Consider the following 22,562-nt stretch of genomic DNA (forward strand, 5'->3'; position numbering starts at 1 on the left):
GTAGGTGAGCTATATCAAGATTCAAGAACAACTAGAATTTATAAAACATTAATTGATTTAAAATATATAGCATCACATGATTTTTTTATCATTCAAAACAGCAACCTATCCAACTGCTGAAAATGTGCAACCAAAAATATTTGTTACAAAGACAGAATTTTCTTCTTTATAGAGAAATATGTGTTTCATTTTATTCTATGTTAACTTTTGTTTTATTTGTTAGAGATGAAGCAAGAAGTCCAGGATACCATGAATCATTGTATGATGCTCTTCAGTCTTTACGAGATAAGGAATTCTCTGCTTTCCATGACAGTCTTAAAGATGCCAGGTAACAAACTGTATGCAAATACTGTGATGTGGGAGAGAGAGATGGAGACAATGTGTGTGTTTGTAGTCACAGGTTATGTATGAAAGACTATCAAGGGGTTTTATGGGCTCAAATAAAGACTCATGCATAGAATAAAAACTACTTCAAGACGGCAACTCTACGTTTTTTAACTTAGGTTTGTCATCTGTGCATATGTAATTTGTGTGCTAATTGAAGATACATTTCCTGTACACATTCCTTACTCTGTGGACCTCTTAAGTGGATTCCAGTGCTGAGTGCTCTTCTTTAGCTGAGCTATCACATTGATTTTGGAGTTTCTGTGTCCTTATTGTGTTTTCATTTATTGACAAACTTATTTTTTTGAATTTGAATGTTAGTGCAAAGTAACTCTAGACTGAATAGTTTTGCTGTTTAAATTCTGTTCACTGTGTGGAAACTATGTTAAGGATATTTGGAATCACTTGCTAATATTAAATAAAAATAATCTACTATTTTTCTGTTAAATCCTTAGAGTGAATGAAGTAGAAGAGCTGTGCAAGGGCAGTCTTGAGTCTGTTTATTCATTATATCCAACCCTTTGCAGACTACAGCTAATTGGAGAGTTGGAAAACGCAGGTCTTCTGTTCTCCAGGTGATGTTTTAAGATTGTTTCATACCACTTCCTCAGTTTTCAGGATTTTTAGTAATCAAGCATAGCACAAAACTTAAAATGACCGTAACAGATTTTATTCATCAACATCTCAAACTTTGTATTGAGAATGACAAGGAATTTAGCTCCACTACTTGAAGACAGTTTTAGATTTTCATTATTTCCAGACTGGCTTAGTTTGCAGTCTAGTTTAAGTTATTAGAAATCATGCCAATATAGTGTTTTAATCAATTGTTTTCTTTCCTTTATATTGAGTTCCCTTATACTCCAAGGTAGCAGTCATATCTCCTAGCCTCTGGTTTACTCAAGTAACTGAGTCCTCCTCTTTTAGTTTCTTTTCTAAAAATCGTTTCTGTTTCTGTAATGACATCCATAGCTTTGCTGAAATGTGTTTCAGTTTGAATAATTTTCTTCATGGACCTCTATTACCATCAGTATTCTTCTTAAATTCTTAAGATTGCTTTTTAGTCCCAGGAAGGTATTTATCTCTGTATTGTTATTAACACTGAATTTTCTCTGCTGTAGTTCTGTCAGTTTAGTAGCTAATAGTCACCCTACAGTCTTTTCAGCAGCCCTGTGTTTGAGTGTGATTCCCTTTGCTGATTTACCTTTAACACAGGATTTTGATGCTTAATCAAGAATATTTACAGAGGAGCACTTCACCTGAGTGTTTGTTAAAACTGGAAGGCTTTCCAGTTTAGTCTGCCTATGGTAACCATTGTAGGGTTTTATCACTCTTTCTTAAAGTGTAGGATTTGAACTTTCTCAGCAGTTTGCTTTTTACTCATCTTGCATTTCACTGATATTTACTGAAAATTAATAACAAGTCTTTTCTTTTGGGAACAATTGCAGATCTGTTACTACTCAACAACTGAATGACATTTATTTGAAATGGCAGAGACAGTCCCAGCTACTCAAAGACAGTGACTTCCATTTCCAGGAACCTGTCATGGCTCTGCGCACTGTAATTTTGGAAACCTTGCTTGAAAAGGAGAGTGAAAACACCAAAAGAGAATGTATTAAAGACCTGCTGACCAAACATCTGGTGGAGCTCTCTAGATTGGCAAGAACTGCTAAAAATACTCAGGTGACAAATTTCAAATTTCAGGAAAGACCAAGAACAGATATTTAGGTTTTTTTGGTTTATAAAAGAACTTAATTTTTAACAGCACTAATGATTAACTGTATTCTAAGTTTATTCAATAAATCAATCTGAGACTTAAATTATGTAGAATTTATTAATAAATTGTATTTATGAGCATGTTTTTTGAATTTTGTTCATACGTGTAAGCCACTTCATGAGGTAGATAATACAGAAATGACATCTTTAGTGAAGAGTGCTCTTCTAGCTCTGTTTCTCATTTTGGTGCAGTTTTACATATCCAGCTTTCACTTGCATCATATGTTGTAGTGTTCCAAATAAAACTGCAGAGATAACTTCATTGCATCTCTGTATTTAGTGTTGTCATCAAAGCTTCTTACTCTCAAAACACCATTGCACTGCAGTAAATCTCTTTATGTGAATGACTTTCTGGGATTTGCACTGTCAGTGGTTTTTTCAGTTGCTGATGCATTTAACGCCCAGAGTCAGCCGTGGCTTGTTCTAGGTGATGCATCTGGATGAGTAACTCCACAAGAATTTACAGAGCAACAGTATCCTCCAACAGCCTCTACAGAAAATAGTTCCAGCGAAATACAGAACCTGGAAAGGTGTTTAACACTTCAGATATGCAAAACTAAATTAAGCTTTGATTTCACTATTTCACACATCACTATTCATAAAACTCTTTTTATGAATAGTGATAAAATCAGTAGAACAGCGCTGTCTTTGATTTCATGAATTTGCAGAGGCACTTTACTCAGTGCCTCTGAAGCTCTTGGGGAGAATGATTTCAGATATTTTTGTCTCATGCCTGCCCAGCCATCAGCACTGTGGCAGTGAGTATTCTGTAAGAGCCTCAAGTTTTTTAAAAGCATAGTTTGCTCCTTGTGCTGTCAAAGTTATACTAAGTAGTGAGGATGATATTTTACCAGTGATATTTGTGAAGATGTAGGCATGCTAAAGAATTAGTATATGGTGGTGCCATTTTTATAATTATTTTTCTGTGGTCTATGAATGTATGTAACGCATGTAATAATTGCTAAGCTATAAATTCATTAATTCAGTAGGTACTGATTATAGAATTTCTCTATCTCCAATTTAAAATGTTAAACATAGATACTTTATTTTAGAGTTTGTGAGGTTTGATTCCAGTCTATTTTTGCTGCAAATCAGGATTTTCTGCAAGTATATAGAAAAATAATTTCATATCTTTGCTGCAAATAAATTTTTTATTTGGATGGGCAGACTATACTGCACAAATAGAGAAAATGGAGACGGAGTTTAAAAACAAAACTTGCTGTGAGATACAGATATTTTACTTAAAGAATTGTTCATCATAATTTTTTCAATTTCAGCTTCCGGAAAGAGCTATGTTTCAAATCAAACAACACAATCCAAATGGAAATGGAGTTTCTGAATGGCAGCTTGAAGAAGCTCAGGTTTTCTGGGCTAAAAAGGAAGAGAGTCTTGCACTGAATATACTTAAAACAATGATAAAAAAATTAGATGCAGATTGGTTTCAGGTATGTGTTACATAATGTCTGAACTTACGGGATTAAATTATTTAAGATCATAATTCCACTTGCAGAAGTTTTCTCATAGAAGAAAATTAAAAGCCTCTCTTCAATATTAAATACTAAATCTGAGTTGTACTCTCAAAATGTCTGAAAGCAAAAAAAAAACTGTGTTAGCAAATCTTGTTAGGGGTTTTCAAAGAGAGTCTGTAAGATTGGCAAATGTAAGAATTCATTATTCATGGTCCAACACTAAGCCATGTCCCTAAGCACCACATGTACATGTCTTTCAAATCCCTTTTAAACAGGGATGGTGACTCCAACACTTTCTTGGGCAGCCTGTCCCAATGCTTGACAATCCTTTTAGTGATTAATATCCAATCTAAACCTCCCCTGGTGCAATTTGAGGCCATTTCCTCTTGTCCTACCAGCCCCCACCCGGCTGCACGCTCCTCTCAGGCAGTTGCAGAGAGTGATGAGGTCCCCCTGAGCCTCCTTGTCTCCAGGCTGAACACCCCCAGCTCCCTCAGCTGCTGCTCACAGGACTTGTGCTCCAGACCCTTCCCCAGCTCCGTTGCCCTTCCCTGGACACGCTCCAGCCCCTCAATGTCTCTCTTGCACTGAGGGGCCCAGAACTGAGCACAGGATTGGAGCTGTGGCCTCAGCAGTGCTGAGCACAGGGGGACGGTCACTGCCCTGCTCCTGCTGGCCACACCCTGGCTGATCCAGGCCAGGATGCCATCGGCCTTCTGGGCCACCTGTGCACACTCTGGATCATGTTCAGCTGCTGTCAACCTTTTCTGCCAGGCAGCTTCACAACTAATTGGGGTTGTTGTGACTTGGTACTTTCCTTGTTGAACTTCATATAGTTGGCCTTGGCTCATCAATCCTGCCTTTACAGATCCCTCAGGATGATGTTTGTTAAAATATGCTCTACAAATACTTGACTAGAACTTAATTGTGTGTACCACTGCGGTAAAAAAGCCTTTATGTCCATACCTTTACATTTACCTGTGATGGCGTTCTTTGAGAGTTGCTGGAGCATAAACCATTTGCTTTGAATCCATGTATGTTCTTAAGGAATTTCACACATCAGAAAAGCTGCGTTATTTTGGGCTAAGTTCTCTGTACATACCAGGGCAAACTCAAGAGTTGCTGCTCTTTTGATTTTTGTAATCTCTCCACGAATCAGTTGATGAGGCCCTCCAAAAATTTTGTCATTTTTTACATTTACCCTGTCCATGTAAGGAGAATTTGTGTTTTCACAGCCTGTAATGTTCCCATACGTATTTCACAGTTAGTGTTGCCAGCTTGGTCACATGGTTCTTTATATTAGAAGTATTTTGCAAACTTATCCTACTCTACAGTTAAAGCTGAACATCCAGTCTGGAGAAAAGTCCTTTGGAAGTGTGCTCCATCATCTTCCCAAAACACTTTAATCAAGTTTCTGTGTAGAAGTCTGTCTGAAGAACTTGATGATCACACATGGTTTTTGTGGTTCCTAACTGTTACCTATGGATTTGTCTATGGTACTTCAGACTAAGTTGGGATATTTATAAAATACTTTTTAAATTTTTGTTACATTTTGTCATTGGTTTATTCTGCTTTTGATTGTTCAAACTATCAGGTGTTTTAAAATGTGCACTCTCCTTTTGCCTTACGTAGAATGTGAATGTGATTTAAGGTTATTGACTACTGTAGATGTGGATGGAAAATGACTCTGTAGATGCATTATATGTAACAGGCCTCAGTGGTTGAATTCTTCTTGTGGTTTAAAGGCTTTAGAACTTTCCTACCTCTTGTGTAAAAGGTGTTTTTGTTAGATACCTCCCTTTCTTTAATTTTTTTCCCAAAACTTGCTTTTCCAAAGGTCAAGAATGATCCTCGCCTGAAATTGATGTATACAGAGTGCCTGAGGCTCTGTGGAACCTGGCTAGCAGAAACATGCTTGGAAAACCCTACAGTCATCATGCAGAAATACTTAGAAAAGGTGCATCCAGTCTTTGAAATGTACAATCTGTGAGATATAATGCTGTGTTAAAACACAGTGTTAAAATGTCAAGTAGATTTTTCAGTGCAGTCTTTATTTTTCTGTATTGAAGATATGGTTTCTTATATAAATATTAAGGTTTCATGTTGTATTATGTGACACTGTAATCTTATTAAATGTTCAGAATATGGCCTTGTAGAAATCACAGTGAAACATGTTTTATTGGCTTAGAAGTGCAGTGATTACAACTACTTGTCTAGATTCCCTTTCCTCTTCGCTATCCCTACCTCTTCCTTCTCAGGACAATTATTCACTCACCAGCTTTTCAGTACAGCCATTGTATTTCAGAAAACCACAGAATGAGTTAGGTTGGAAAACACCTCTGGGATCATGGAGTCCAACCTGTGACCCACCACCACCATGGCACTGAGTGCCACGTCCATGTCTTTCCTTCAGCACCTCCAGAGATGGTGACTCCAGCACGTCCCTGGGCAGCCCACTCCAGTGTCTAATCACCCTTTTGTGAAGAAATTCTTCCTAATGTCCAACCTAACCCTCCCCTGGTGCAACTTAAGGTTAAGGTTATGTCCTCTTGTCCTACAGCTTATTACCTGGGAGAAGAGCCTGACTTCCCACCTGGCTACACCCTCCTTTCAGGCAGTTGTAGAAAGTGATAAGGTCACCCCTGAGATGCTGCAAAATCTTGGTCTAGTGTTTCAAAGTGCTGTAATTTTTTTGTTTTAAACTTTTAGCCAGTAATAGAAATATTTGTATTAGTATTTGCCCACTCTGCATTTCTTTATTTCATGCTAATTTGTGAAACTCAACATAGTTGCCTTTCTCTGTTGCTATCTATATGCTTTCTTCACTCTGATGATTTGAATCCATGACTTTCTTATATGAGTTCCTTTACTTTGGGCACTTTTTGGACTGTCTTCCATTTTTTTTTCTCACCATCTTGTGATACAAGGCTGTAAGACCATTTTAAAACTTCATGCCTCGTTACTGTAAAAGATAGATAAGCATGGAAAATTCCTGTATGGCTATTGAAGCTGTTTCATACAGGATAATCTTTCTTGACTGTTTGCACTGAAACATTTCTCAAAGATTAAATTCACTTAGGAGAAAAATATTTAGCCTGTTAGATTTATTTTGTATGCATATGTATTCCATCACAGGCAATATTAAATAATCTATTCAAGCAGATAACCCTGCCTGAGCAAGGAGGAAGTTGGACAAGATGAGCTCCAGAAGTCCCTTCCAGCCTCAACCATTCTATTTTTCAGTGAGAAGAGAGTTTCATCAAGTTTTCTGCAGCACTATTTATCTGATTATTGATCTTACCATTATTGTAACTTCTCCTTTAGGCTGTAGAAATTGCTTCAAGCCACAGCGGAGACAGCAGTGATGAGCTGAAGAAAGGAAAGATGAAGGCTTTCCTCTCCTTGGCTCGTTTCTCTGATAATCAGTACCAGCGAATTGAGAATTACATGAAATCCTCAGAGTTTGAAAATAAGCAGGCGTTGCTGAAGAAGGCCAAGGAGGAGGTTGGTCTCATCAGGGAGCGCAGGGTTCAGACCAACAGGTGAGCATTAAATGTAGACTGGATACTATGGAGCTGTCACAGACTCCAGCTCTACTCTCTGGGCAACAGGTGCAGCATGGGTCACATCTCTACAGCTGCATTTTCCCTTGTCCACAAAGCAGTGGACAGATCCACAGTGCTTGTTGTGAATGGTTTCTGAACTGTGCCTGGACATGGTCTAGGCGTGTGCTGGATAGTGTGGGCCAAAACTAAGCCAGGGACACAGTGTGGATGATCATGGCCTGGAATTCATGTGTATCCCCTGGATCTGTTCAGTTTATTTGACAAAAATGTTGCATAGTATAAATAAATGAGTTGGCATTTTTCTCTATTTCATGTTTAGTGAGAGAGTAGAATTAAATTTAATACAGAATTCTTAAGGATTTAGTAAGAGCAACTGCAGGCGAGCAGACAAGGATGAACTTCGGCTGCTGGAAACTGAAGTCCTTACAAAAATGATCTGTACTGGATATTCACATTAATACCAATATTGAGATTAAATCAAGAAGACAGAAGACAGGAAGTTCACTTGTGTGCACATACAGTAAAGGAGTAGCTCCCACAATACAGTTTCTTAGTTGTTTATTTTACAGTGCTTGTACATACTGAACAACTTTAAAAATGTTAAATTAGTTAGAGACTTAGGGAATGCCTTGCTGTTGATTAAGAAATAAGTTGATTAAGAAATAATTTGTTGTTTAAATGTGACATCTGTTCCTGTAGATACACAGTGAAGGTTCAGCGAGAACTTGAGCTGGATGAAGGGGCAATACAAGCCCTGACTGAGGACCGTAAACGCTTCTTGTGTAAAGCAGTGGAGAACTACATCAGCTGTTTACTAAGTGGAGAAGAACATGATATGTGGATATTCCGACTCTGTTCCCTCTGGCTTGAAAATTCTGGAGTTGACAGAGTCAATGAAATGATGAAGGTATATGTTTGCTCTATTTTTTTCCTAATGATTTGGCAAATAAATATCCATCTTCTCCTTCTCCTGTATTTCTAGAAGATGAATTATGTAGCTCCTTAACTTTTCCTGAAAACTTTTTTCAGTTGTCGTTGTTTATCAATTAGTTATTCATCAGTGAGACCTGTAGTTCTCAATGCATTTTAATTTAATTAGCATTTTAATTTGACAAATCTGTATGATTAAACATATCTCACAATTGTTTACTGTGGTCAACATCCTTAGGTACATTATTCTTGTTTATACTATATATTCTTTCAGGTTAAAAGCCATGAAAGGTAGAATAGAAAATAGTACTCCTATGAAGGACTTGCAACATTTAGGAGACATGGGCCAAGATGATATGATACTCCCTGAATTGCTGCTTGATCAGACAGCCATGATAATTCTTAATTTATTATTATTATTATTATTATTGTTGTTGTTGTTGTTGCAGGTCTTGTTAGGTTTAGTGCAGCTAGTTTAGTTTAGTTTTATTTTTACAGCTCTTTAGGTTTAGTTTTACAGCTCTCTAACTGAGTTTTCTCTCCTGCAGAAAACTGCACAGAAGATCCCGTCATACAAGTTCTTGCCTCTGATGTACCAGCTGGCTGCTCGAATGGGAACTAAGATGATGGGTGGTTTAGGATTTCATGAAGTTCTGAATAGTGTAATTTTTGCTTTTCTTACCTACAGATACCTTGATTGGCTTGGTAGTGCCTACTTCTAAACAATATCCACCTTCCTCTGAGCAGTTACAGTTAAACAAGTTATATCGGTGATAAGGGTGTATTAAAAATGAGTGATGCCAAATCAGTATTGGTGGGGGAAGAGGATTGGGGACTTCTTTTATTTCTTAATTTAAAAAATCAACTTTATTGACTTTCTTGTAATATAAGAGTAGTTTTATGCAGTTACAGAAATGTACTTCAAATGTTTTTTCTGTTGTGGAAAAGTATTACCTTTTATTTCATCTTAGGAACCTTAGAAGTTCAAAAGAAATCATAATGTTAATTAAGTATTGGTTTTTTTCTCTTCTGTACTGTTTTCAATAATGGTATCTTTTTTTTTGTTGGCAGCTAATGTCTCGAATTTCACTGGATCATCCACATCATACTTTGTTTATAATATTAGCTTTGGCTAATGCTAACAAAGATGAACTCCTCACAAAACCAGATGCAATAAGAAGAAATAAGTTAATTAAAAATGCACCAAAAGAGATCTCCCAGCTTGATGTGGTGACTACAAAAACTTCTATTTTATTAATCACATTCAATCCTTTAATTTTGTTAAAAAATGAAAAAACCCAAAACATGTAGAAGGGTGTTTTAGTATAGAGCTCAGTAGCAGACTTTTGTTGAGAAGCAGTAGGAGGGAAACAGTACTTTTAATAATTAAAAAACCCCTTTTGTGTATATGTAGGTAATTATTATTGAAAGAAATCATTACAGGGTTGAGCAAAATACAGTTAACGTTTTGTGCCACAAATAGCCCTGATTATTGCAGACTCTTGTGATAAAAGTCCCTGATGTGTCATTCTGTAAAAGGCCTTTTAGATGCAAGAAAGACTTGAGTGGCTTTATTGTTGAAAGTACATACTGAGTTGGGTATTTTTTCTGCTTTGAGTGGTAACGTGTTCTATCTAAGCAGTTTGCCTTGTGCATCTTTTGGTCCTTGTTAAAAGCCATGCTGATAGGTAATACTGAAGTGTGGTTTCATGATAATGTTGGTTTTGCTTAGTTTTTGTTTAACCTGTCTTTGGAATCGTCCTGCATCTAAAGTGTTGCCCCTTCTTTCCCCCATCATTATAGGCCAGACATGATTGGTTGTCATTGTCCTCTTACCCCCCACACTGATACATTTTTTCATCACATTTTTATGTGGCTTTTTTTTTTTGCCTTTCTCTCACATCTCTAGTTCTTTTGTGATTCCCCCCCATAGGATTGGAATTATGCTAAAGTAAGTCTCTCAGAGTCAGGCACAGAAGGAATGCATGGACAGGTTTCTGTCTTTTGCATACAAGATTTTTTTCTTCAACTGGGAGGAAATAACAGAAGCAGGCAGATGGTGGAAGAACATCTAAAAACCTGTCTGTCCTTTTTTGTGAAGAACTTTTGCATGTCTTTTGCACTTTGCCTGGACAGGTCTGCTCCCATTCCATTGCCAATATTTTACATTACTCATTATCTTAGATCAGACAGCACAGAGTTTTTTCTTGTAATTATTTCAGGTCTTCTCACAAAGGGCTGCAGTTTGCTCTGTTTTCATATATGATACATCTTTAATATTAAAAAATATAGTTTACAAGATCTGATGTTTGTTTTCCTTGGGTTTTTTTAGGACAGAATGGAAGCTGCCCGCACAATAATGAATATTGTAAGGAAGAGAAGAGCTCCTATGGTTAGAGACATTGAAGCACTTTGTGATGCTTACATCATATTAGCAAATTTAGATTCTACTCAGTGGAAATCTGAAAGAAGTGAGTCTTAGGAAAACTATTTTTTGTTTTAATAATGAAGATAGGTTTTATTTTCTCAGATTAAAAAGTGTATTTTAAATACTGGTGTTTAGTTAAAAGAGGTACTAGCATTGTGTCCTATTTTTGATATAGAATGTAGTCTGGATTAAAAGTCATAGTAATTACTTGCACTATAGGGCTCAGACCCTTAGTATCAAATTCTAAAAATCACCCATTGTCTTGTGGTCATCTTCACCAGCTCAGTAAAAGTATGCAATGAGGTTTTGGGTCCCAAAAGCAATGTAAGCTGGGTTTTGTCAATTCAGGTGTATTTTATAGCTCTGAATTTAAAAATATTATTTCCTCTTAATTACAGAAGGAATAAGTATTCCAGCTGACCAGCCAATCATTAAACTGAAGAACTTAGAGGATGTTGCTGTTCCTACCATGGAAATTAAGGTGACTGAAGTTGAAAAAATATACACTGTAATAACATCATCATAGAACCATCTTCAAGCTTTTGTAATGGCAGTCATCTCTTCATCTAATTCTCATGGTCTTTACAGGTCCACCTATGGGGATACTTCCTTGTCAGGTGGGAGGTGCAGGGTGAGATGGTTTCCTTAGAAGACCATGATCCCTGGCATTATGTGTGCTGGGTAGTGGTTTATTGTACAAAGACAGTTTGCCACTGTTAGCTCTGAGTAGTCTCTCATTATCAAAAGGTGATATCATAGTGAGCTCCCTAACTCATCCAGGGGATTTGGGAATCTCCTGTGTTGTAGGTGCTAGCTCAGAGTTTCAGGGAGGCAGCTGAATGTCACAGAAGGTGTGAGAATTAATAGGTGTGCCTCTTCTCTGTTCTGTGCTTTTACCATTCAGTAATGGGCAATGATCCATTCCCATTGGCTGGATGGGTGCACAGGCACTCCCCTTTTGATACCACACACTCCACCTGGGAAACTGTGCAGTTTCAGGAGTGCAGAGTTGCTTTTTTGACCAGCATCTAAGTTTAAATGTTGCAAGGCCAGAATTCCTCATGTTGAAATCCCTCAGGCTATGTCTATAAAGCTGAATAAGTCAAGGGACTGCTTTAAGGTATTTGACTTCAGAAACCAGAAGTTGCCACCCATGCTAAATATCATCTGTTTGTAGGGCTCCAGTTGGCCCCAGGTGTTGCTCCTTTGTACAACTGGATCATTCTTTTCTTTGCCTTTCTTCTCCTCCAGTAGGGGCTGACTGAAATGGCTGCAGGTCTGTGATGTAGCCTCCTGGGGCAGTATTCCTCTAGGGCGTGAGGATACAGGGGGTGGCTGAGGTATAGATCCTGTGCCCTGCAGCAGGTTTGGGATTGTAGATTTAGTCCTTAGATTAGTCTAAGCCTAATGCTCCCCAGCTATATGTGAGCAGTTTCTTGGGACAGTGCTAGCTGGGACAGTCTAACATTGTGTCACAGCTTGTTTAGTGAAACAAGCAGTACCACATCCCCTCTACCAATGAGGTGAACAAGGAGGAATAAAAGAAAAAAAATCCTTTGCTCAGCATATTTTCATAGCCTTTGTGGTATTATTTTTGTAGGTGATGGAGTGCTCATATTAATATTTAGCATATAGTCTGCTAATGAGGTTTGCAAACAACTTATTACTGCTTTGTCTGAGTGAAATGGAGGTAATATTTATATTCATTTTAACTGTATTTTTAATTTCAGGTGGATCCCACAGGACAATATGAAAATTTGGTGACAATAAGTTCATTCAAGCGAGAATTTCGTTTAGCAGGAGGCATAAATCTGCCTAAAATAATAGATTGTGTAGGATCAGATGGTAAAGAAAGGAGGCAGCTGGTTAAGGTGGGTTCTGTCAGTTGTAATGATATCTCAGAGACTTAGCATGCTGGAAATTTTTTTTTTTAAGTTCTCCTGTCAGTTTTCTCATGTATCATTTCTGTACTGTGAGCAGACTTTTCATACTTCACTGTCAGTTTCCTCAGTTGAGGAATGCTTTAATAAACGAAATTGTGAAGTATTAATAAGTAATATAATATAAATAATAAGTAATTATATTAAATATGTTTGTAATTATTTTTTCAGCAGTGCATGTAATTAATAGCTAGTAGCTTACCTGACAACTACCAGACTTGCCTGGTCATGTATCAGCTGGTGACCTGAAGTGTTCTGTAAATAAGAACCATCAACATATTGTGTTAAATACCTCCTTTCTTCTTCCACATATAAAAAAGTGTTTGCAATTCAGAGACAATCAAAAGCATGCACATAGAATGAAATCAGCTGAGTCTAAGAAAAAATAAAGTTTTTTAGAGATCTTTACTTCTCTCTTTGAACACAAACATTGGGCAGTTGCTGGGAGAATTCTGTTTTGCTGCTAAGTATGGGTTAGTTTTGAAAGCTTTAAAGAGAAGCATGAATCACTGGATCTGCATCCAGCAATCAGACCTGCAGTGCCAACTGATGCTGCTTCACCTGTGTGCTGGCTTGCTAAATAGTGGTGAATCAAGTACCTGTTTTTAAAAAGAGAACCATAAGGACATGAAGGTTGATAGAAACCTGAAACAAAGAACATCTGTCAAAAAAAAAAAAGGTGATTTAAGTTAATGATGGCTCTGTTTAAGCAGCTGAGCACTAACAGAAAACCAAATAGAGACAAAAAAAGCAACTGTTAATTACATTTAATTGCAAGGGACTGTTGTGGAAAAGTAACTTGTGTTTTGTGCAATTTTAAAAATAATTTTTTTACTTCCTGAGCAAGAAATGGATGCTGAGAAGTGTTTTTCAACTGCTTTTTCTGTTTATGCTGAAGGGGCGTGATGACCTGAGACAAGATGCTGTCATGCAACAAGTTTTCCAGATGTGCAATACATTGCTCCAGCAAAACACTGAAACAAGAAAGAGGAAATTAAATATCCGAAGATACAAGGTAACCCCGAACACTGAATTTTCTCTGTGGCAGCAGAGAAATAAAGCATATTTCCCCCTTCTCCTCTTTTTAACCCAAATGCAATATATAAGGGTTTTTATTTATGGGCTATTGAAATAGTCACTGTGCCTGTATGGAATAAACAATATATTTATTGCAGTTTAATTTTTTTCTAATCATTAAAATAAATTTATTGATGCCTAATATATATTTAAATACTCTTCAAAGATTTCTTTATATGAACTTTTAATTGAAAAGAAATTAGGTAATACACTGTCATTAAACTGTAAGTTGCTAGGCATTAAACTTGAACATACAAGTTTGTTCATGAATTCTCATTAATTTGTCTTGTGATATTCCTTAATTAATAATTAATTCTAGTCTTGCAACATTCCTTACAAATAAATTCAGAAGTCCCATCTACGGTCTTTCATGCAGAATTTGAACTGGTGTTTTTTTGGAATTGGGAGTAAGAATTGCAATAAATTCTTATTGTGAATGCAGAAAGTGTATTTAAACAGGAACTTTTGCTTCCTCCTTTTATGTACTTGTCATTTAATAACAGCTGTGAAGGTGACCTCTGAATAAGTACTCTCAAAGTATAAGCTCTTCTCTTTGACAAATGAGAAATGTGCACTCTGGAATCTCTAAAGGTGCTTATCTGAATTGCTAGTGTGGTCTTAAGAATTCTCAGATGGAGTTAAAGTCACTTTTTTTGAATAATTTTCAAGTAAGACTCAGGTTTCTATGTGTGTAAAAATGAGCGACAGCAGGGAAAAATAGAATGGGTGAGAATAATAGAATTGTGAGATATAGAGACTTCCATAAGAAAAGAAAATTGAAGGAAACAGGCAGTAGCTAATCATTACATGTCTAGTGGAAGGTTCACTGGTAGGAAAAAATTGCAATTCTTAGGTGAAAACATTTGTGTGGATTTTTATATATGTATATGTGTGTATTTAGAAGATAATATTGAGTGTCAGATGCATGGTTTGTCCTTCTTGGTCTTTTTAAACAAACAGAAATGTGCACCCATGCTCTGCAGGGTGTGTATTCATAGTTTAGTGTGTATAGCCTTCCCCCATGTATAATCTCCCCTCTGTGGTTTTACTTTTCCAGGTGGTTCCCCTTTCCCAGAGAAGTGGAGTTCTGGAGTGGTGCTCAGGAACAACTCCCATTGGAGAGTTCCTTGTGAATGCTGAAGAAGGAGCTCACAAGAGATACAGGCCAAAGGATTACTCCAGTTATCAATGTCATAAAATATTTCTGGTGAGTCCAAATAACTTAAAAAAACGAAACAAAAAGCTGATTCATAATATTTACTGGGGGGAGGGGGGTGGAATCTACAGGGAACTGTGTACTATACTTTTGTTATATCTAATAATGAATACGACCAGTGGCATGGAATGAATAGATATTTAGCTTCCAGTTTAGTTCCACAGATCACCTCACCATAAGTTTACAAAATTGCAGTCAAGTATACCTGTTACTTTGTATACCCATGATTGTGTAAGAATCTATTTCCTTTCAAATTGCTATAGTAGTACCAGGATAAAAGTGTATTTTTATGCTTGGTGGAGCATTTGCATGGAAATGAGTGAGAATGACTTTCTCACAGTGACATGAAGCCATCAGATAAGCAGAGGGTACCAGAACAGAGTGCAAAGAAAGGAAGTGTCTCCCAACAAGATCCATTTACCTCCACATGCCTATAAAATACATGCACCTGCTGCATCAAGGAAATAGGAGTGGTTTTTCCCATGTTTTTTAGCCTCTAAGTTGTTTATAAAAATAGAATTGTTTAGTAAGACAGATAGTTAGGGGCATTAATAATTGCTGTAAAAAAAGACAATAATTCTTAGCTCAGAAAGAGGAAGAAGTGATAACAGCATTTGATGGAGGGGAAGTGGGTGGAAAGGAAGGAAAAGTTAATTTCCTTCTGAAGCAGTTGGTCATGGGTAAAATGTTTCTTATGTGTTTAAAGGATGCCCAAAAGAAACATTCTGAAGAGAAATACAGAATCTTCATGGAAATCTGTGAGAATTTTCAACCTGTGTTCCGGTATTTCTGCATGGAGAAATTCCTGGACCCAGCTGTGTGGTTTGAAAAACGACTGGCATACACTCGCAGTGTGGCTACCTCTTCTATAGGTATTGGATTAATTTCAGTGGCTTTTTGGGTTACACTGCCTAAGAGTTTCTACCATTTCAGACATAGCAGCTGTCCTGCTTTTGTCACATGTCAAAAAAGGCCAGCAAGAACATCAGCATTATGTTGGTAACTAAGATTTCTGATTTGTTCCTTCACACCCCTATTTTTGCTGCAGAAGGAAGAATGAAATTCTGTGCTTCTTTGTTTATACAGTGGTTTGTTTTCTTAGATTCTGGTAGTTTGGGTTTTTTAACCTGAATTTATTTCTGTTGTTTTGGTTTAAAATTGCATCATTTCATGTGTAGCCTCTGATGCTTTAGCTGCATTGAAAAGCTCAGCCTTTTACTGTCTTTGTACTGGCATTATTATCCATGGTTATTTTAGCTTGGTTATTAAGCCTTTGTTTTTCCTGTCATAATAAAGAAAAAGAAGTACTTCAATGTAAGTACTGTGGATTTTTTTCTGGATGACTCAGTTTTGTACTGAGTCTCTGGAAGACATTTGTTAGTAGATTTTAGACATTACAGTAGATCCCATTTAGAAGGGGATGTTAGAAGGTAACATGTTCGTGCACGCCCTTTTGAAAAAAAAGATGTGCACTGGAAAAAAAAAAAGTAAATGTGCAGTTTAGTACCATTCAGATGAAAGATTTTTGTAGGAAAGACTACTGCTGTGCATGTCCATCAGCTAATAAAAACAGTAAAAGGTGTAAATTGCAGTAAGGGAAATGTAGTTTGGAGTTTTTCTACATTTAAGGACAGTAAAGCACTGAAGTAGGCTTACATGAAAGATCCTGTAATTTGGATCATTGGAGATTTTTAAAACTGACTTAGACAACAGTTGTTTTGTTGGGGTGGGGGGCGGGGATTGCTAATGTTAGTAATAATTACAAAACTCAATTTTATTATGCACTTGCTTTTAATTTTTAATTTTTTTTTTAAATATGCAATATTATTTGATAATCTTTAATGTACAAGTAGAAATGGGGAAGAAATCTGTGGAGCAGATAAAACAATGCACATCTGTATGAGAATAAACTTTTTGCAATTTCATTCAGTCAGCACTTTCTTTTTGGATTTGTAGAATGGCATTTGCTCTTTCCCTAGTCACCACTATATATGGGAGAAGAAATATTCTCACAGTAATCTTTCTTAGGCTTTCTGTGGTTTTTTATGACATGGTTTCAGCACTTACATTTTTGTTTCAGTTGGCTACATTCTTGGGCTTGGAGACAGACACGTTCAGAATATCTTGATAGATGAACAAACAGCAGAACTGGTGCATATAGATCTGGGTAAGCAGGACAGCAAGAGAATCTTAATTTTTCTTTACTTTAGCTTTTTTTTTTTAAATCTTTTATTTTCCTTTCATTTAGGGGTTGCTTTTGAGCAAGGCAAAATCCTTCCCACACCAGAGACTGTTCCATTTAGGTTAACCAGGGACATTGTGGATGGAATGGGTATCACCGGCGTAGAAGGGGTCTTCAGAAGGTGAGTGCTCCTGAATTGCACAGGGGTGAGGAGGCAGCAGAGTGCTTCCAGCTTTGTGATTGTCACATGTTAAATAGTTCTGATGCTTGAGAGGGGACTCAGATTTCTGCTGGTAACACCCAAACCTAAATACTGACCTTTAGCTCCTATGCTTGTATTTATATAACCAGCTGCAAGCTCATTTTTGTCGCTCAGTGTTTCATACTGTTCACTTGCCAATGGATTAATGTCACCCTCTTGTGGAATTCAGGGAGGGCTCAGTGTTTCCAAAGGCTCCATAGCTAAATGTTGATTCAGAATTATTTATATATTTTCCTTCAGAACTATGCATTTCTTTCAGTGCTATACTATATATTTGGAGCTGTTAAATGTCTTTGAACCAATTTATTTTGACTCTAATTTCTGTTTAGTTTTATATATGTAATTTGGAGTGTTTTATCCCTTTTGGAAAATATATATTTTATATTACTTTGCAAGGGCAAAATCTAAATCCCATAATAGATCTGGACTGCAAAACTGACTGGACTGAATCCTAAATGAGTTGAGTTTCAGTCAACCTCCATCCTACCTTCTGTGAATGACACAAGGGATGCCTAAATAGCAGGACATTTCTCATTCCAGACTTGGATGATATTTGTGAAGTAACGCTTGGCAATTCCCAAATTTCATGTCTTTTAAAAAGCACATAATGTAGGTGTTGTCTTTCTAAGGCAGCAATTAAGGCTACTAAGTATTTCCTAGTACACCTTTGTCCCATGAAGGAGCAGTCACTGCCAGTTCTAGTCTAAAGATGATGCTGTCAAACTCACAGTTTGGTATTACTTCTGAAACCATGATACAGAAAAACTTGACTTGTTGGGCTCCAGCTGAAGTAAATAAGAGTATCAAAGGCACTGGTGCAGATTCTGTTTCTGCCTCAGCCAGCCTGATTTCTACTTAACAGTTCAGGTGTAAGTGGTAAACAGGCTCTTGGCTGTGAATGTGTTCAGTTAACTTTGGTGTGTGTGTTCTCATTCCGAGGTAGACAGATCCCAATCCCTCTTTCACAGGAGTACCTGTCCCATAGGATAGTTTGGCATTCCTTCCAGGAGCTTAGTTTGCTTAAGAGTGAATGCAGGTAACCACTTCTGTATCAAAACTAATTAAAATTTCAGAAATTGCTTACAGTCTGGCTACTGGATCTGCTCATTTCATGGAAAACAGCCCTACCAAGAGTCTCCAATTCCAAAGCACTGCAGCACGTGTTTTCATCCAGCCAAGCCATGCTGCCATCATGGCACAGCCTAATAGGCAGTGTTAACCCAGTGGTTAATCCTGCATATCAAAATATTTCAGACTATGAAACAGGTCATCACTTTCCATAGAGAAATAATAATCAGTGAACTACACAGTCTTCTCTTGGTTTTACATGTCTAAATTTCTCCTTTTTTTTTATCCCAGGTGAAAATACAGATTACTCCTATGTTAGAAATTAAACTTTAAGTACGGTACAAATATCCGTTATTGAAATTAAAAAAATACCATTTCATTTTACCAAAAATAATGTAAAATACTGTAAAATATTTTCTAGATGCTGTGAGAAAACAATGGCTGTAATGAGAAATTCTCAAGAAGCTTTGTTGACTATTGTAGAGGTAAGCATTTTTTCATGCCTTTGGATAGTAACCTGCCAGAATGTCTTCAGTTTTCAGTCTTTGTATGCATCACTGCACCAAATACTCATTTAGAGTGTTTTGTACTGAATTAGAACATAGTCAGGTGTTGGTCAGATTTGTTAATTCATGTAATCTTTGATAAAGTTGTAACCAGTTTGCATATTCTATGGAAACTGTTTCCTTCAGGCAGTTCTCCCTCTTCAACACCTATGTGCTTCTAGCCATAGTGCAGCATTCCCAACAGGATTAATACTGATTGAATTAAATCTTTTAAGTCACAAAGAAGAGAATGAAACTGATTTTTGAAAGCAGGTTATACTGTGCACTAAAAGCTAGTTATTCTCTTTAGTGTATTAAAAAATTCACTGCTGAGGTGGGACTGATGGCAAAACTTTGTGAAGTATGAACAACACAAATACCTGCAAGTGCTCAGAGGTAGTTTTGTTGGATTATTTACTAACCAATTTAGCCCAATTCTATTGATTAAAAAAAAAAAAAGAAAACCAAACCAAAACACTGACCCTCCTAATATTGTGGTTAGTGTGAGCATTTCCAACAGTGCTAGGACACTGAACTAGCTGCAATTAACAGCTGAAATTAAAACCAGGTTTATTTACTGTGTAGGTGCTGCTCTATGACCCTCTGTTTGACTGGACCATGAACCCCTTGAAAGCTTTGTATTTGCAGCAGAGGCCAGAGGATGAGGCTGACATGAGCTCTACACTTGGTACTGATCCACAAGAACCTAAAAGGAAAGCCAGGTGCCAGATTTTTTCTTACCCTCCTCTTGCTGCACTCTTGCCTTGCTTTATGGTTTTCTCACTGGATGTTGTTCATGTTGTTCAGGATCCATACCTAGAGCACCTGTTTTTCTTTTTTTCTTCTGCCAGCAGTGATGACCAGAGTTTTAACAAGGTGGCTGAGCGTGTTCTGATGAGACTTCAGGAGAAGCTGAAAGGTGTTGAGGAGGGAACAGTGCTCAGTGTGGGAGGGCAGGTGAACCTCCTCATACAACAGGCCATGGACCCTAAAAATCTGAGCCTTCTCTTTCATGGATGGAAACCCTGGGTGTGACTTGGAAGGATCCAGCACGCTTTTAGAAGAAACCTATTTTTTTTTTTTTTTTGCACCAAGTGTTCTAACATTTCAAACTGGTATTTCACAAAATTTATATCAAGAGCAACCATGATGCCTTATCCATATTAGCATTTGGTAGATGGTTTGGGGTTTTTTTCTATAACCTGTTAATGTGAAACATTTTTTATTCTGCTTAGGTTCATCCTACAGTCTAAACCACCAAGCACTGCTTTGATGTTCCTTGTGACCCACAAGGGCTTTGCCTGGGCAGACTGGATGTGTTGTGTTCTTAAAATGTGAGATTCATCACTGCTGTGTATCTGCTGAAAGGCAGGACTCTCATATCTGGTAGTGGTAACAGGACTGTGTGGAATGGATGATCCAGAAACCAGGATTCATGATATAACCATCTAAACTACATTTCCAAAAGGGGGTTATACTTTAATTTCACAATGAAAGAAAAGAGAACCAGACAACCTCATGTGTAATGAATGAAGGGGTTTTGGGGTTGGGGTTTTTTAAGCTTAGTTAAATAGACACTTCTGTATATAAATGACAACTTTAGGTCAAATAAAATATGCTGCTTTTTTTTTTCTGTTGTAAATTAAATTATGCTGGTACTTTATATTACTCTAATAGTACAAAACAATAAAAAATATTTAGCTTTTGTTGCTCTGATTTCCTTGACAAGACGTATTGACCATACAGTGAAACTTAGTGTATTGGAAATGCCTGTAAAAAAGCCAGTCACTGTATCTGCAGTAAACACCTCTCAGAAACACTGAAGTTATATTCTGAGCACAAAAATCTTATTCTGAGTGCATGTGGTTTTACAGAAGACATTGCTCCTTCTTAAAAGTAAAAAATCAGGTAGTCAGTGAATATGGATAATCAGAGAATCCATTCAAATAATGGTCTAACTTACACAGTTAATAAATCTTCCCAAACCATCTTTATATTTCAAAATAGGAATAAAGGCTGGTGTACCCTTACATTATCTTAGTTTACATTTCATCCAATATTGTTTTTACAGCAGTATAAATGAAGAACTTCTGTTCCAATCAGCATTTAATGAGTTTTTGTTTGTACAGTGTTACCACTACTTTTATGCTATAAGATACTGTACATAGGACAAAATGAGTCTGTTGTAGTGGGTTTTCATACAGCTGACCTAAATTTCTGTTGATCTTTGCAATCAAAAGCACATCCTGGCTTTTTTTGTGGAGAGGAAATACTGTCCAATGATCTGTTTGTTCTCTGAAAATTAAAGTAACTGACAGAGCCCATGCTCTTTATGTGAAATTTAAAGGATAGTTAGGAAAGGGAGAAACGACCTATCAAGCAATGGCAGGTAGGAAATGACTAAACAAAAAGTCCTTTAAGTATTTATCTTCACCAGAGACTGTCCTGGAGTGACCTATAATGTTACTGTATTCCATATCTATCTGCACCCAAGGATTGTTACTGTCTCTTACTAATCATTGTAGTATTTTTGTACATTATATCCTCAGTAAAGGGAGAGCAGATCCTGCTTTTATGTGATTTCTTTCCATCTAGATTCAGATCTTTTAGATTCTCATCAGTTGTTAACTCTTCCATAAAAACCCAGCTTTGCCCTAAACTACCTCTGTCTGTGGTAGGGAGTACTTGAGATTTCCCATAGAGATAGATTCTGACTGCTAGAAGACCAAATGTTTAGTTGTAGGTGTTTCTCAAGCCACTGCAGAGAAAATAGTGGCTTTGGAAACTTTATCCAAAAAGTGCTCCATACAGAGTTCAGACTATATAAAATAAACAACTGATAAGGCACTTGTGCTTTTCATGACTCACCTGGAATGTCCAGACACCTTCCAGTCATTGTACCCCTGAGCTCACCTTTGCCTGGACACTACTGTTGGATTTGGGCCCATCAAGCCAAAGGAAAACCTGAAATTACATAGTTGTACAATAGCTGAAGCTTGTGGTGTGCACATTCTTCAGCACACCTTCCCAACCCACTGTCCTTTTAAGGGAATTTAACTTCTTACCAGCGAGGTCACACATCATAAATTTTATCAACAAAATCAGTCATTGTTAGACAGAGTTATGTTTTTTCTTCAAGTCTCCAGCCCTGCTTCCAAGCCCTTAAGCATGCCATGGAAGTTCTGCATAACACTTCCCAATAATCAAGATGTTTTGCCTGAATGAGTACCTCTCATGGGCAGCTCCCAAAACAAGTGTTTTCATGGAGGAGAGACTCTTGGAGTGCTCTGACCTGTGTTCAGACAGCTGGCACATCAAGACTAGACCAGTACTCCTTGGTTAAGATTTTCATTCCACAAAGTTTGCCAAGATACCTGAAATAGCTCACACATTATATAAGCCTTTAATTGGAAAGTAACATCACCTTCCTCAAAAACTAAAAGTTAAGTCAGTTACTCTATCAGACATAAAAAAGGAAGCAATCTCTAACCAACCTTGCTTAGTATCTCTTACCCTGTCTTCACATGGGTTTGCATTTCCTTTTCCTACCAGACCCTCTGCACCCACAGACCAATGTATAGAAACGCTGTTGAGCCAAACCCCAGGCAGTGCTGTCCACTGTCCCTTTTGCAGTTTCTGATACGAGCTCTCTGACAAACCAAAGCTGAGAAAAAGCCAAGTGGTGCTGCCTGAAGCTGAGCCCATAAAGTGGGAGATGACTG

At 37.2% G+C, this 22,562-nt stretch overlaps 1 protein-coding gene across 3 annotated transcripts in view; it reads left to right on the forward strand.

Annotated features, from left to right (window-relative positions):
• ATM (ATM serine/threonine kinase) overlaps nucleotides 1-22,562 on the forward strand; it is an 81,772-nt gene that overhangs the window by 36,289 nt on the left and 22,921 nt on the right. The window contains exons 44-63 of one of the 3 annotated variants that reach the window (XM_059838662.1): nucleotides 224-328; nucleotides 840-959; nucleotides 1,830-2,064; nucleotides 3,435-3,602; nucleotides 5,464-5,583; nucleotides 6,951-7,168; nucleotides 7,892-8,099; nucleotides 8,671-8,784; nucleotides 9,194-9,352; nucleotides 10,455-10,593; nucleotides 10,949-11,031; nucleotides 12,281-12,421; nucleotides 13,389-13,505; nucleotides 14,625-14,774; nucleotides 15,490-15,655; nucleotides 16,864-16,950; nucleotides 17,032-17,146; nucleotides 18,717-18,780; nucleotides 19,426-19,562; nucleotides 19,692-20,556. In XM_059838662.1, coding sequence (XP_059694645.1) covers nucleotides 224-328; nucleotides 840-959; nucleotides 1,830-2,064; nucleotides 3,435-3,602; nucleotides 5,464-5,583; nucleotides 6,951-7,168; nucleotides 7,892-8,099; nucleotides 8,671-8,784; nucleotides 9,194-9,352; nucleotides 10,455-10,593; nucleotides 10,949-11,031; nucleotides 12,281-12,421; nucleotides 13,389-13,505; nucleotides 14,625-14,774; nucleotides 15,490-15,655; nucleotides 16,864-16,950; nucleotides 17,032-17,146; nucleotides 18,717-18,780; nucleotides 19,426-19,562; nucleotides 19,692-19,875 — 2,830 coding nt within the window. In that variant the 3' untranslated portion in view covers nucleotides 19,876-20,556. Of the gene's footprint in view, nucleotides 1-223; nucleotides 329-839; nucleotides 960-1,829; nucleotides 2,065-3,434; nucleotides 3,603-5,463; nucleotides 5,584-6,950; nucleotides 7,169-7,891; nucleotides 8,100-8,670; nucleotides 8,785-9,193; nucleotides 9,353-10,454; nucleotides 10,594-10,948; nucleotides 11,032-12,280; nucleotides 12,422-13,388; nucleotides 13,506-14,624; nucleotides 14,775-15,489; nucleotides 15,656-16,863; nucleotides 16,951-17,031; nucleotides 17,147-18,716; nucleotides 18,781-19,425; nucleotides 19,563-19,691; nucleotides 20,557-22,562 lie in introns of those variants that run through there. The other 2 variants (XM_059838663.1, XM_059838664.1) reach the window with 2 other exon arrangements.

This window comes from Haemorhous mexicanus, chromosome 2 (assembly GCF_027477595.1).
Source record: "Haemorhous mexicanus isolate bHaeMex1 chromosome 2, bHaeMex1.pri, whole genome shotgun sequence".
Taxonomy (NCBI): Eukaryota; Metazoa; Chordata; class Aves; order Passeriformes; family Fringillidae; genus Haemorhous; species Haemorhous mexicanus.